A 14,199-nucleotide genomic window follows, 5' to 3' on the forward strand; every position below is an offset into this window, starting at 1 on the left:
AGGCCATCTGTTTGTGCTTTGCCACTTTACGCTCCAAATTAAAAAAATATGCACTTGGAGCATCCATGTCTGCAACAGAAATAAAACGAGACCTTGCCAAGGCCCCTTTTACTCTCCCGTTTAAATAAGATCCCAACTCCATTTTTTTCCTCTGTAACTTACTACTTAAACTAGGATCATATCTGTTAATTAATTCTGTTTCTATTGATGAAATCTCATTTTCAACAGACTCAATCGTTTCTCTTAACACATTAGTATAATTGGCAGTATATTGCAGACAAAACATTTGTATATTCACTTTTCCTATGTCCCACCACTCTTAGATTTTCATAACTACTTTTCTTCATTTTCCACTGTTGCCAAAATATTTCAAAATACCTACAAAATTCTTTATCTTGAAGCAATCTAATATTAAAATGCCAAAAAGAGGACTTATTTGAGTTCTGAGATTTACTTATTACAATTGAAACCAAAGTATGGTCTGTAAAACCCATTGGTGTAATAGAACAATCAATAATTTGACTGCTCAACTGTTTGGATACATAAATTCTATCCAAACGAGCAGCAGTAACTCTATTAGGCTATTATTCACCTTGATCCATGTATATTGCCTCACATCAGGGTTTTTAACCCTCCATATATCCAAAAGATCAGCTGCCCTTATTAACCTTAAACAGTAAATGTGAAATCTGGAAATCAACACCAATAGAGTTAATTTCAACACTTTAAAAGTGTATATATGGGAAGTTTGGGAACCACCCACAAAGTGTTAATTCAACACTTTCAAAAGTGTTGCCTCTCGCAACACCGACACAGTGTTACAATATGAACACTAAGAGAGTAAAATATTAACACCAATGCAGAGAACAACAACACTGTTACAGAGCTGGGTGCAGTTATAATTCTACACTGTTCTGGTGTTGACCTAACACTTTTAAAAAAAATGGAAATCACAATCTTCTCAACCTTATAGGAGTCAAATATTACACCATCCTGGTGTTGATAAAACACATTTTTACAAATAAAAACTTACTTTTGGATAGTTCGCCGGTGCTAGGCTAGCGCGAGTCAATGGTGCACGCGTTAGCCTGCCATTAAAACAGTTTTACCCACTCCACAGTACACCAAAAACAAATAAATTATAACGCCAGACTATCGCTGTAAATGTTGAGAGAATAATGTTAGAAATCAAACTACCCTTTCATCACATTGTCAGCGGCAGGTAAATACACTTGCGTGATTGTTATGTGGACCGGCTCTCTCGGTTTCCTAGGTAACCAAATATAACTCTACCGCTGCTGTAGACTGCTTATAAATACAGGGAACAAATTATAACTAATGCAATACTATATTATATAACTATAAATGAACATTAACCCTATAGTACGTACATGTAATTAATATTACTCAGTACTTAAATATATAATTACACATTAAAATAAAGTGTTTTTTACTTTGACTTTGATTATTTGTCCCAGACTCGTTTACTTTCCTGTTCAACAGTTCTTCTGTATTAGATTCAGTCCAAACTCTCTTTTGATGAAGATTCATAAATTGATTCAGTCAAAACTGGACATTAAAAAGCAAACGTGTAAAAACAGTGAAACTCAGGGTGACAAACATTTATCATGAATGAAAATAACAGTCAAAGATCAACAACTGAAGAAACATGTTCAGACTGAAACAGGAACAAGCGTTTATTGACCATAAACTACAATAACATGATTAAACTGTAATAAAACATGTGAATTAACAGTGAAATACTGGAGGTGACAGCGGATTAATGTTCAATTTACACTTATCTCTATCTTTGTAATTTTTTTTACAGTGTGAGTGTCTGTCGGTCAGTGTGTGTTTGTTGTTTAATGTGACACAGAGACACTGAAGAGTTAACACTAAGTGTAAATCCAGCATAGAGTGGTTCAGTGAATGTGTGTGTGAGTGTGTGTAAGTGTGTGAGTGTGTGTGTGTCAGAGACGCTGTAGAAGGACAGAGTGCCGGCCGACTCGTCCACAAACACTCCTACTCTCTTACAGGATCCTGGATCATCAGAAACATCAGTGTCCTTATTATTGTGAAGAACAAAGAGTGCTTCATTAGAGCATTCAAGACTCCAGGACTTCTCATTCCATCCAAACCTACAGTCAACACTCCCTCCTTTCCTCTGGATTCCTTTATATGACACTGATATATCAGTATAATCTCCACTCCATTCAGCCTCCCAGTAACAGCGTCCAGTCAGACTCTCTCCACACAGAACCTGAGGACACTCATCAAATCTCTCTGGATGATCAGGATACGACTGACTCTCTTCCACAAACGTCACCTTTCTGTTCTCCTCAGACAGAACGAGGAGAGTGTGTGCTGTGTTTGGATCCAGTGTGAGATCAACGGCATCTGAACACAAGAACACACACATTACAACAGCAACATTTACAACAACACACACTAAAACTGTGTTTGAGGACTTACATTTGTTTAGTCCTGATGTAATCCTGAACTCTCCTCCGTGATCCACACTAGAACACACACGCACACACACACACACACACACACACACACACACACACAAATCTTACTTGACAACAACAGTTCCTATATCAATATTTTAATAATATATATATAATAAGTATAATTAAGACACATGTAAATCTTTTTTGAACTTTCTCCCTCTCTCACACACACTCTCTCTCTCCCTCTCTCCCTCTCACACTCTCTCTCTCTCTCTCCCCCTCCCTCTCTCTCTCTATCTCTCTGCGTGTGCGCATGTGTGGGCGTCTGAGGAGTGTGTGAGTGTCTGAGCGAGTTGCAGCGTGTGTGAGTGAGATGGTACTTTTTTTCCCTTTCTTGTTTCCTTTTTTCGTTTTGCTTAGTAGGCTATATATTATTTGTTGCCGTTTTTTCACCTAAGGGTGGAAAATGGGGACAAATTCAGATGGTTGTTCTTTTTTAACCACTCGGGTGCAAATGTTTACCTGATGAGTTCATTACAGTTGAGGATTGTCTAGTTGCGATCAGCAGAGAAGTTGGGGCTTGTAATATTGTGTCTGCATCAAGGATGAACAAAGCGTTTGTTGTTTTTTTGAAGGAAGTTTCTTTGGTTCAGCATTTAGTTGACTTTGGTTTATCCGTTAGAGATACTTTTTTTATCAGTTTTGCCTTTGTCGAATCCTTCAAAGAAGGTTATCCTTTCGAATGTGCCCCCGTTCATTTCCAAAGATTCACTCGAGCGGTTGCTAGGACGATATGGTAAACTAGTGGGGCCAATAAAAATGATCCAGAACTCAAACATGTGATGTCATTTAGACATCAGACTTTCATGATCCTGAACGCCGAATATCAATCTTTGAACACGTCAGCGAAAACCACTGTGCTGGGTAAATATTATACCATTTACATCAGTACTGAATCAATGAGGTGTTTTACTTGTGGGAAGTACGGTCACTGTTACGGCCCTTGGCCTTCTTCTGGTCGTTCTCTTGCCCCTCCTCTCTTTCAGGCCTAATTGCTGTCACCTGGGAAGTTGGTGTTAAAATAAGAATTTTGGCAGAGGGTACATGCAGAAGGCTTAGACAAAGTGTTAATTTAATGGTATGGTTTTTATTCAGAAATATTATTTACCGACTACTACAACCCATGGTGTTGCCATGGTTTGGCTTCACTTTTATAAGAAATACAGCCGCCAGGTTTCAAACCTGTCAACACTGGATTGGGCTGTCAAAGCAGTCAGGTGGTTTACTACAGGAGTGAACCAGTGTGTTTGCTTCAGAAGTCATTTTCACGTGGCTAGTGACGTAATAATACAAGCTCCGAAGCAGTGGTTCATTGCAAGGACCGTTCGAGTTTGAACCAAGCTTCGGAGCGTCGGTGTCAGAGTTAACATCACTACTGGCAGCATAAGATGTTTCGAGTGCAGAAACATCGGACACAAGCGCCTGATGTGTCCACATAAGAAAACAGGTGCAGAAAACGCGACAGGAGCAGAGGACGAGGGAGAAAACAATAGCATTGATGCGGCCCAAGATGAGGTTGTTCCACTAGTTAAGGTGAGTGATGTGAATTCAGATGCTGTGTTACCGGCTGTTGACACTGACAATGAGGATGTTGTAGCTTTTATAGCCCCAGAGATTAGCATAACTGACCTAGTTTCTGATGTTAATAAAGAAGTAGCTAGTACCAGTGGTACTAAAACGGGGGAGAGTGCAAGTGATGGAATTGAATCGTTTTCAAGCGTCTTGAACAATGAGGAAATGGAGGAGGAGCAGTCTGATGATACTGAGTCACAAGTTTCTATGTGTGAAAATGATGGTAGTTCAGCATTAGTGTATTTAATACATCTCAGACAGTTTTTTTCTGAAACGTATGGTAAACAAATCAACATAAATGATTTCTTCTCTGATGTAGACAAGTTTGTTCACTCTGTTAGTTTTTATCAGAAGACTGTTGGAGTTGATGAACTTTGTGAGAAGAAGCGTTTTCGTTTGAAAAAGCTTCTTACCACTATCACACTGTAAAAAATAATTCTGTGGCTTAGTAAATATTACAGAAATTTTTAACTTTATTAACTTAATAAAATCTCTGAATATCGTTTATTTGATTGTTTGAGTTAAACATACCAAAATAATTGAGTAAAAATCCAACAGTTAATTTTATCTAAAATTTACAGATATATTTAAGTTTTTTTCAATAAAATGATTTAGTATTTGACTAACCAATTATTTCTTTATAATATACTTAATATATTTGTGAAATTTCTATCAAAATATTCGAGAATGTTGAATTAAACTGATCTGTTAAGAAACAAAAAACAAAAAAATTACTTAATTCAAATCAATATTATTAATATATTTAACACACTCTTAAAATTGAGTAAGTTTACTCAATTAAAACAACGACCTGAGGACAGCTCGACGGTTGGTTGAGGGAGCGCGCGCTGTTTGAACTGTCCAGTCTCCAGACAACCGCTCTCTTCTCAGCGTCGCAGATTTGGTGCATTTCCTCTGTGAAATTCAGGTTGGTGTATGTTTTATTTTATCTATAAAATCTTTACTGTGCATATTTAATGCAAAACAACATACAGAGGCGTAATTTGACACCTGAACGAGAGACGCGCCTGTCTTTTTGCGTGATTGAAACGCTTTGCATAAACACACGACTTCATTCCTAATGATGATGAATATAATTATTATCATTTTGATGATAAAATGTCCTCAGAACTGTCACTGTTTGTTTATTGGCAGGTTGTGTCAGTCGCTCGCAGTATCTTTCGGCTGTGACTGAGTGAAACGCAGGACGGCGGTATGAAGTTCGAAGTTCACCCGCAGAGGCGAGTCCGTCTCCGGCGCGAGGACCAGCGCAGATTCGGTGGATATTGGATAACAGACTGGTTGATTACACTTGAATTAGGCTACCTGAATGTTTAAATATTTCATTTTTACTTGTTAAATAAGTTTAAATGCAGGCAAATACATGTTAAAAACAGTCTAAAATGTGCTGTATTGCTGTACTCATTGAAAATAAAGGCCAATGTCATGTATACTGCTGGTTGTCTGGAGTACTATTTTACAAAGGTTTAGAGAAAATAAAAATAAAAATATTACTCATTAATAAAAACAGTTAATATTACTCATAAATATTGTTTTTTAAATGTTTAAATGTTAAATTATTTCTACTCAATTTTTTTTGTTAATGTACCAGATGCAGTTACTCAGATTTACTTAATTTTTGTACTTGCATTTACTCAATTCATACAGTATATTTCATTGATTTCACAGCTTTAAAATTTACTAAATTTTTTTGAGTGTAAAAATGTTTCACCAATAAAATTGAGTAAATAATAGTTAAACTTTTTACAGTGCAGAAAAAGTAAAGCAATGAGTAAGAGAAAGAGTAAATCAAAACAATTGTAAACCATGTATTACACGGTGTCTTTTCTTTGCTTTTCTATCATGCTTTGTTCTTTATTTCCCATCTTAATTTTGTATATGGAGGCTTTGAGGATAAGGCTCTTTAAATATTAATGGTGGGAGGGATGGTGTAAAGCGTGCTACAGTCTATGAAATAATTGAGCAAAAAAAACTTGATATCGTCTTTCTCCAAGAAACTCATAGTGACTTGATGAATGAAGTTGAGTGGAATTTGTGGTGGAAAGGACATAAAATACTCAGTCATGGTACAAATTTAAGTAGAGGTGTGGGCATCTTTTTCTCTTCAAAAAAAAGGGCGGATATTATAAGTATAGAGGAACCAGTGAAGGGTCGATTGTTGGTGGTTAAAGCTCAAGATGAAGAGATGCTTGTTTTTTTTTTGTTTTTTTTGTCATCTACTGAATTTTTTCGTCAACGATACCAGGGACACCGAAACACCGGGGAACATGAAATTTGGTGGGCATGTAGCCCCACTAGACTTTTACGGAAAAAATTACGTTTGGTCCCCGGGGGCCACTCCCCCCCCCGCACTGGGCCCCACCAAACCCCAAAAAATGCAGTTTTTCCTAAATAACTACCTGAACCATGGCACCGAGGATGAAGACATTTTTATGCCGTTGAGCTGCCGTAGAGCAGTTCTTACACTCCTCCCGAAAAAAGGAGACCTGACGGAGATTAAGAACTGGCGCCCTGTGTCGCTGCTTTGCACAGATTACAAACTGCTCTCAAAAAGTTTGGCAAATAGAATGGCAGAGGCAATGGAGCAAGTTGTTCATCCGGACCAGAGCTACTGCATACCTGGTAGGTCCATTTTTGATAATATTTCTTTAGTGCGGGATATTCTAGAGGTCTCCAAGTTGTTTAATTTAGATTGTGCGTTGCTTTCTCTGGATCAAGAGAAAGCATTCGATCGAGTTGAACATAATTACCTATGGAAAACCTTAGCAGCTTTTAGTTTCTGCCAAGATTATGTGGAAATGGTAAAGATGCTGTACACTGATGTTGAGAGTGTGCTGAAAGTGAACGGTGGCTTATGCACTCCTTTCAAGGTTGGTAGAGGTGTCAGGCAAGGATGTTCGCTATCAGGAATTCTTTACTCATAAGCCATAGAACCATTATTGCAGCAGATAAGAGCAAATTTGACTGGTTTAAATATACCTGGTTTTAACTGTAACGTTCATTTATCCGCTTATGCTGATGATGTGATTGTAATAGTCAACAGTCAGAAAGATATAGAGATATTAAAGAAATTACTTGAAGATTTTAGAGTTTTATCTTCTGCTAAAATAAACTGGAACAAAAGTGAAGCTTTAATATGTGGAAAGTGGACTGGAGAGGAACTAAACATTCCTGATGGTTTATTTTGGAGTAAAGGAGGTTTAAAATACTTAGGGGTCTTTTTAGGAGATGAGGACACTGTACAGAAAAACTGGGAAGGGATTGTTGAAAAAATTAAAGGTCGATTCGCCAAATGGAAATGGCTGGCCCCAAACATGTCCTATAAAGGGCGTACTTTAATTATCAATAATTTAATTGCATCTTCTCTCTGGCATAAGTTGGCATGTATAGATCCACCTGTGAAAATGTTGAATGAAATTCAAGCCTTACTGGTGGACTTTTTCTGGGATAAATTACATTGGATTACAAAGAGCATCTTTTTTTTGCCTAAAGAAGAAGGTGGACAGGGTCTGATAAACTTGCAAAGCAGAACAGCAGCTTTTCGTCTACAATTTATACAAAGACTTCTTTCAGGGTCAATTGACTTTGGTTGGAGAGTACCTGCATGTGCTATTTTACGGAGTCTGGGAGGCCTACAGATGGACAAATCTCTCTTTTTGTTAGACCCCCTAAAACTGAATGCCTCCAATATGCCAATTTTTTATCGAAACCTTTTTAAAGTATGGAGTCTTTTTAATCATCAAAGGACACCGTGTATGAAATCACTCTTCTGGTTGTTAAAGGAACCCATAGTATATGGAGCTCGTTTGGATATTTCTACTGTTGAACGCAGTTTTCCTGGACTAAATAATATCCTTTACCAATCCAGGATCACCACCTTAAGACTTTTGCTAAATGTGGCTGGACCTAATTTTACGAACATTGAGCAAACTGCATCTCATTTGAGAATTTCTTCAACTCGAATAGTTGCTCAACTGATGGCAAAGTGGCAGTCTGCTCTTTCAAAGGAAGAGAGACAACTATTAACAGACTATTGCACAGGAGTCGAGACTCCTAATACTGAAGACCCTTTTCCAACTATATATTTGTCTCCCAATTTGGATGATTGTATGGGTTTGTTTTTAAAAACTGGAAAGTCTTTGTGTTTGGATTTCTTGTCGGTTACAGGAAAAGTCTTGTACAAAGCTTGTGTTTTGGTTTTTAACAAGAAGATTTTAAATGACAAAGTGGATACACCATGGCGTTCTTTCTTAAAATTGGATGATAATGTTAAGCCTGAATGGAGAGTTTTGTATAAGCCACCGTTAAAAAAGAAAGTAGGAGATATACAATGGAGAGTGCTCCATGGAGCAATAGCTGTTAATGCTTTTATTTCTGTTTTGAATCCTGAGGTGAGCTCTGAATGTCCTTTTTGTTTTAAAAGAAAGACTGTTTTTCATGCTTTCCTGGAGTGCTCTAGATTAAATCCCTTATTTGATGTTTTAAGAAATCTTTTTGATGCTTTAAATGAAACCTTCTCTAAGGAAATATTTGTTTTGGGTGCAAGATATGTGCAGAAAAGACGAATCGATTGTCAATTAGTAAATTTTATCTTGGGTCAAGCTAAACTAGCTATCTATTCAAGTAGAAAAAATAAGATTGAGCAAAGGACTGGACATAATGTTACTGTGTTGTTTTCAAATCTCATAAAGTCTAGAGTGTTGATTGATTTTAATTTTTATAAATCTATGGATGATCTTATTTCTTTTGAACTAAAATGGTGTAGCAAAGGAGCATTGTGTTCTATGATTGAAGATGAATTATTTTTTACACATTTTCTGTAATTTTTATCCTCTGTGATAAAGTATATCTTGTGAATGGTTTTATGTAGATTTGTAATAAAGAGCATTTTTTTTAATTCTCTCTCTCACACACTCTCTCTCTCTCTCTCTCTCTCTCTCGCTCTCTCACTCTCTCGCTCTCTCACTCTGTCTCACTCTCTCTCTCTCTCTCTCTCTCTCTCTCTCTCTCTCTCTCTCTCTCTCTCTCTCTCTATTTTTGGGTGAACTATCCCTTTAAGATAATTGTGCCTTTTCTGTTCTGATTTTTGTTTACCAGTGTGTTAATTGACTGGACAATGTTTTAAAATTTGTAATAAAGGGATTTTGAAATTCAATTCTCTCACTTTCTCTCTCTCTCACACACACACACTCTCTCTCTCTCACCCTCTCACTCTCTCTCTCTTCAATTCAATTCAATTCAATTCAATTCAATTCAAAATTGCTTTATTGGCATGACTGTACATATTACAATATTGCCAAAGCTTGGAACACATAGAATAATTATAAAGACATAAAAATAATAAAATATTATAACATAACTTAAATCTAAATGTACTACTTAAATTCATTGTATAAATTAACAGTGTAACAAATGATAATATCTGTGAACATTTTACGCCACAGTTTTTTAACATATATACAAATTATATTTGTGAACATTTTATACCACATTGTTTTTACACACACACACACACACACACACATATCACTGAGGGTGGGCATTTACACCTGGTCTTTTCACGATCGGATAGCTATCCGAAAACGCATGAAGTGGCCAGGTGTAAACAGCCCCTTTTTCATAGCTGAGCCGGTGATTTTCTGAACTGAAAGAAATTGACTGTATAAATGCCACATAAAGGCAATGAAGAGACAAGAGACACGAGATCGCATTACAGCCGAGAACTTAAACATGTGACGCACGCATGACAGCGATGAGTTCAACAACACTCGTAACTCGAATAATAGTTCATATACGGACCAGAGAAAGCGTTTCAAGTTGAACATGTTTTATATACTCTAGTGCTCTAAACATGAACCAGCTCCATACTATGCGCACATGACTTCTTCAATTGAAATATGTGTGCAAATAAGGACACTGATGAAGCCGTACGTCTGATCATGAACGCGTCGGACTCGATGGATTATTCTGATACACCGAAGACAATGATGTAGAACGACAATTCAAAGAACAATGGACAAAAAAAGTAACTATGACTTTATTCTTTCTGTTAAACTGACGCATCATTTGTTCAGAGACTCTAGCTCGTAAATGTAATGAAAATATTATTAGACCTTTAAATGTTCTTCCACGTTTCTCCCTCGGTTTGGCAGTTTGTTATAATTAGGGATGTAACGGTATGAAAATTTCATATCACAATTATAGTGACCAAAATGATCACGATTATCAATATCATCACGGTTTTGTTAAAATGAGATGAAAATGTTCAAAAAGAACTGATACGCACACTGAAATCATTTCAACAAGTTTTATATTTGGAAATCAACAAACAAATAAAATTAGCAGCTCTATGCACTTTATTTTAAGCATGAACATTAAATGATATGACCGTCGTCAATAGCAACGCATTATAACACAGCGCACATCTGTTCTATCACCGCGGACGCGCTCTCTCGTTTCATTACAATGCTATTATAAATGAGGTTAGTGGATAATTCAGCAGCAAATGTTATTATAGTAAAAAAAAAAAAAAAAAAAAAAAAAAATTGTTTGGAATAAATAAAAGGTAAAATGTTCCACATTGCTCTTTGTATTGTTATAAAATAAATTGATGAAAAACAAATAAATGTACATATACTATAAAATGAAAAAAGCCATTTATTTTAAATGTATGGCGCAGCTTTTTTTCATGAGGCAACAACATTTGATAAATAGGACAGAACAAGAACGACCATTAATAATCTTAATCTTTCATTGGGCAAAAGTATTATAGGCTTAATATGAAAGGCTTCAATATAGAGCGCCAGAGCGGCTTATGCACATCCTGTGCGCAGGAATGATGCGCTTGAACAACATAGAGTCATTGAAAAGTTCAGGACACAAGGGGAAGAGAATACATATTGATGCTTAGTGTATTATATCTATGCAACCATTTATTGAGCCTTTTCTTTTAACAGTTGTCAATTTCAGTTACTGTGAGTGAAGGACACTTCATAGTGCGCTCTACTCAAGTGTGATCTGACACCCGGAGAAAGACTCATGATTTAGAAACAGAAATAAACTCCAGCGAGATAAAGTAACGTTACTTAGTATCCTCATGTTACTGTCGTAACTGAACGTGACGCGCTGTTTAAATGCTGATTGATGGAGAATGACTGAGGACAGTGAGAGATACATTTCCATTAACTTTAACAACTTAATTATTCATTTACCTCACATTAAGCTTTCGAAATGGCTTCAGAAGTCTTGGAATATAGTGCACAAAATCTTTATGGTGCTTTACAATATTTTTATATCTTTAGTGGGGCTTAACAATAACAGAGAATAGTATGTACAATACGGGACGTCACTGAGAAGCTGCATCATGTGGGTGATGAATCTCCGAGCACTGTCGCTGTCTCTGCTCTCCGCCATGCCTTCTCGTACAGAAAAACACGGTTGCGCTGCGTCAGACTGATGCTGTTCTGGACAGGATTTACTGCAAGTTTTTAAAATTGCGATAATCGAACATGGTTTTCATGATAATTAAATTCTAAACGATAATACTACTAACCGTTGTAATACTAATATGGTAATAGTAATACTAAACTAATACTGACATTTTATCGTGGTTTATCATGAAACCGGTAATCGTTCCATCCCTAGTTATAGGATATGGGCTGAGTTTCCCAATAACGTTGTGTCTTAGCGCGCTACGAAGACTCTTAAGGTATAACTTAACTGAAGGTATACCCAGGGGCGGACTTTACCATTAGGCAAAGGTCGGCAATTGCCTTGGGCCCCGAGCTACCTAGGGGCCCCCAAAATGCCCTATTACCTTATGCTTAATTTATTTTATTTTATTTTTATATGTTTCTAAAACTCCATTTGCGAAAAATGGCATCAATCATTAGTGTCGCAGACAGGAGGGGGCCCCCCCGCCTCACTACATTGGACTATTCCATTATCTTACTTTTACTGCGCAACTGCGAAAGTGACAAGGCTGTGCCAAAAAACTGACGGAGAAAAAGAAGTGATTGACAGACAGAGTGTATAGAGTAGTAGACAGAGTAAAAATGAAGCGAAGCTAAGCTACCCAAGCGGTGCTGAAAAAAGGAGGAAGCGGGAGGAAAGCAAAAAGTCCGAAAAAGTGCGCGGCGCGAAAGATAAACAACACGCAGTAACAGGAGGACTGGGAAATAGAGCAATTGATCCCCAGAGCAAGACGAGTCTAAACGCGAAAATTTTACGTTTCGAAGTTACCCAAGCCGCTCAAATAAAATAAAAAAAGTGAAAAGACGCTGATAAGTATTTGGGAACGCTGCCAAAGATGACAAACTTTTTTACGGCTACTGTTGGGGATACAGATCAGGAACAACAATGTCCAACGCACAGACAAAAATCGTGAAGCAAAGAGGACACAGAGACCGACAGACAAAACTGAGCAGTTTATGAATCATGATATTTAAAAAAATCTCAGCTCTCAGATTCTGTCAATACTATTACGAAATTCAAACAATAAATACCGTTTTGCCATTTTAATGTGACATGACAGATTCCTATAGCGGCACGTGAACTGGTCTAATTCTAAAAACTACCCAATAGTAAATAAACACGAATTAACAATGTTGAAAGATACCGTATAACTTACCGAAATGTATATTCCTCATTCATAATATCGATCAATAAGTGTTTTTCAACCGCGGAAAGAGGTAAAACAGCTGGAGAACAATCGTCACATAACATTTACCCCAGGAAAGCCATTTAATTGGCTAGAAAAAAAAGAGCTATAGAGAGTATTTGGCTAAATATGTGTACTATAATTTACTTATTTTAACCTTAAATTATACCAGCTGATAGGGCTTCTTTTTTTTTTTTTTTGAGAAAAAGTAACGCCTGCCTTGTAAAACGTTACCTAATATTTATCCAAATTAGTCAATATTGAATCAAATCACAAGAATTGAATCGAAATGGTGAAATTTGCCAAAAAAACTAACAAAAAAAACCTTGCTTACCAGAAATTGTACCATGTAAACATTGTAACATGTTTCTGTTAGGAGTAAAGAAGTGTATGCAGGGTTTAAAGGGGACGTTTCTTTCTCCTCTCCCCGTATAGCTTTACCTGCCTATCCACCATTCAGTCACTACATCTTTTTTTCGTTCTCTTTTAAAGATTGGATGGGGAGGGGAGGGGCCCATAGCCTACCTTCGCCTTGGGCCCCCGATTTGCTAAATCCGCCACTGGGTATACCATTTCTAGGCGTGTTCCCCGAACTATACCTTAGGAAGCTGCTTAAAGGTGGGGTAGGTAGGATTTATCTAAAAAACTTTTTTCCAAATTTGTTTAAACTTTCTTTATACATCAATACATAATTAAAACAAAGGATTGGCTTAGGCGACTGTCACTCTCTCTCGCAACCATGGCAACCACCCTGTTGCTACAGGATCTGCCGTCATGCGCGCACCCGTTTGATTTGAGGAGTTCAAGAGGCACGGAACCTAGGAATAGCAAAATAATGGCAGAGAAAGAGCATTCAAAATTCACATTACCGGCATATGCAGTTAGCGAAGGTAATTTGATTATACATATTTTTTTTGTTTATGTTTTCATTAAGCATGTACTGTATCAATAGCACATGTAGCTGCCTAATATAGCTGACATAACATAACTTAGCGAGCCATAGTAGAGACGAAATAATCAATAGGCCTAGCTCAAGTTGATAGCTGTCGTGTTGAATTGTGCAAAATTTAACTTTACATAACAAAATACATGTTTAACAGCTAGTTGTCCTCGAGCTGACGATGCGGTACTTGTCTCTGGAGTGTAACGTTAGTCCTCATCAGAGTCAACAATGCTTTCATCATGGAAACTCTTACATGCAGAACACCATATATGTTATGAATCTTACACGAGATTCATCTTAATCACAGTGTAACTAATGGAAATGGAAAAACGTGGATAGTTATATCCTTATATATATATATATATATATATATATATAGCCTTATAGTTATAACTAGCTCGTTAGCGAATCAAAAAAATATATATTTTAAACTTTACCAATATCGATATGCTAGCTTGATAGTGAGTACTAAAATACATCTTATTTGTTTA

General features: G+C 36.8%; 1 protein-coding gene across 1 annotated transcript in view; it reads right to left on the reverse strand.

Annotated features, from left to right (window-relative positions):
• Nucleotides 1-1,682: 1,682 nt before the first annotated feature.
• LOC311295467 (protein NLRC3-like) overlaps nucleotides 1,683-14,199 on the reverse strand; it is a 72,688-nt gene continuing 60,171 nt past the window's right edge. The window contains exons 6-7 of the mRNA XM_084416855.1: nucleotides 2,473-2,519; nucleotides 1,683-2,397 (exon numbers count right to left, since the gene is read on the reverse strand). Of these exons, the coding sequence (XP_084272981.1) occupies nucleotides 1,823-2,397; nucleotides 2,473-2,519 (622 nt within the window). The 3' untranslated portion in view covers nucleotides 1,683-1,822. The remainder of the gene's footprint in view (nucleotides 2,398-2,472; nucleotides 2,520-14,199) is intronic.

This window comes from Rutilus rutilus (assembly GCF_951802725.1).
Source record: "Rutilus rutilus genome assembly, chromosome: 1".
Lineage (NCBI taxonomy): Eukaryota > Metazoa > Chordata > Actinopteri > Cypriniformes > Leuciscidae > Rutilus > Rutilus rutilus.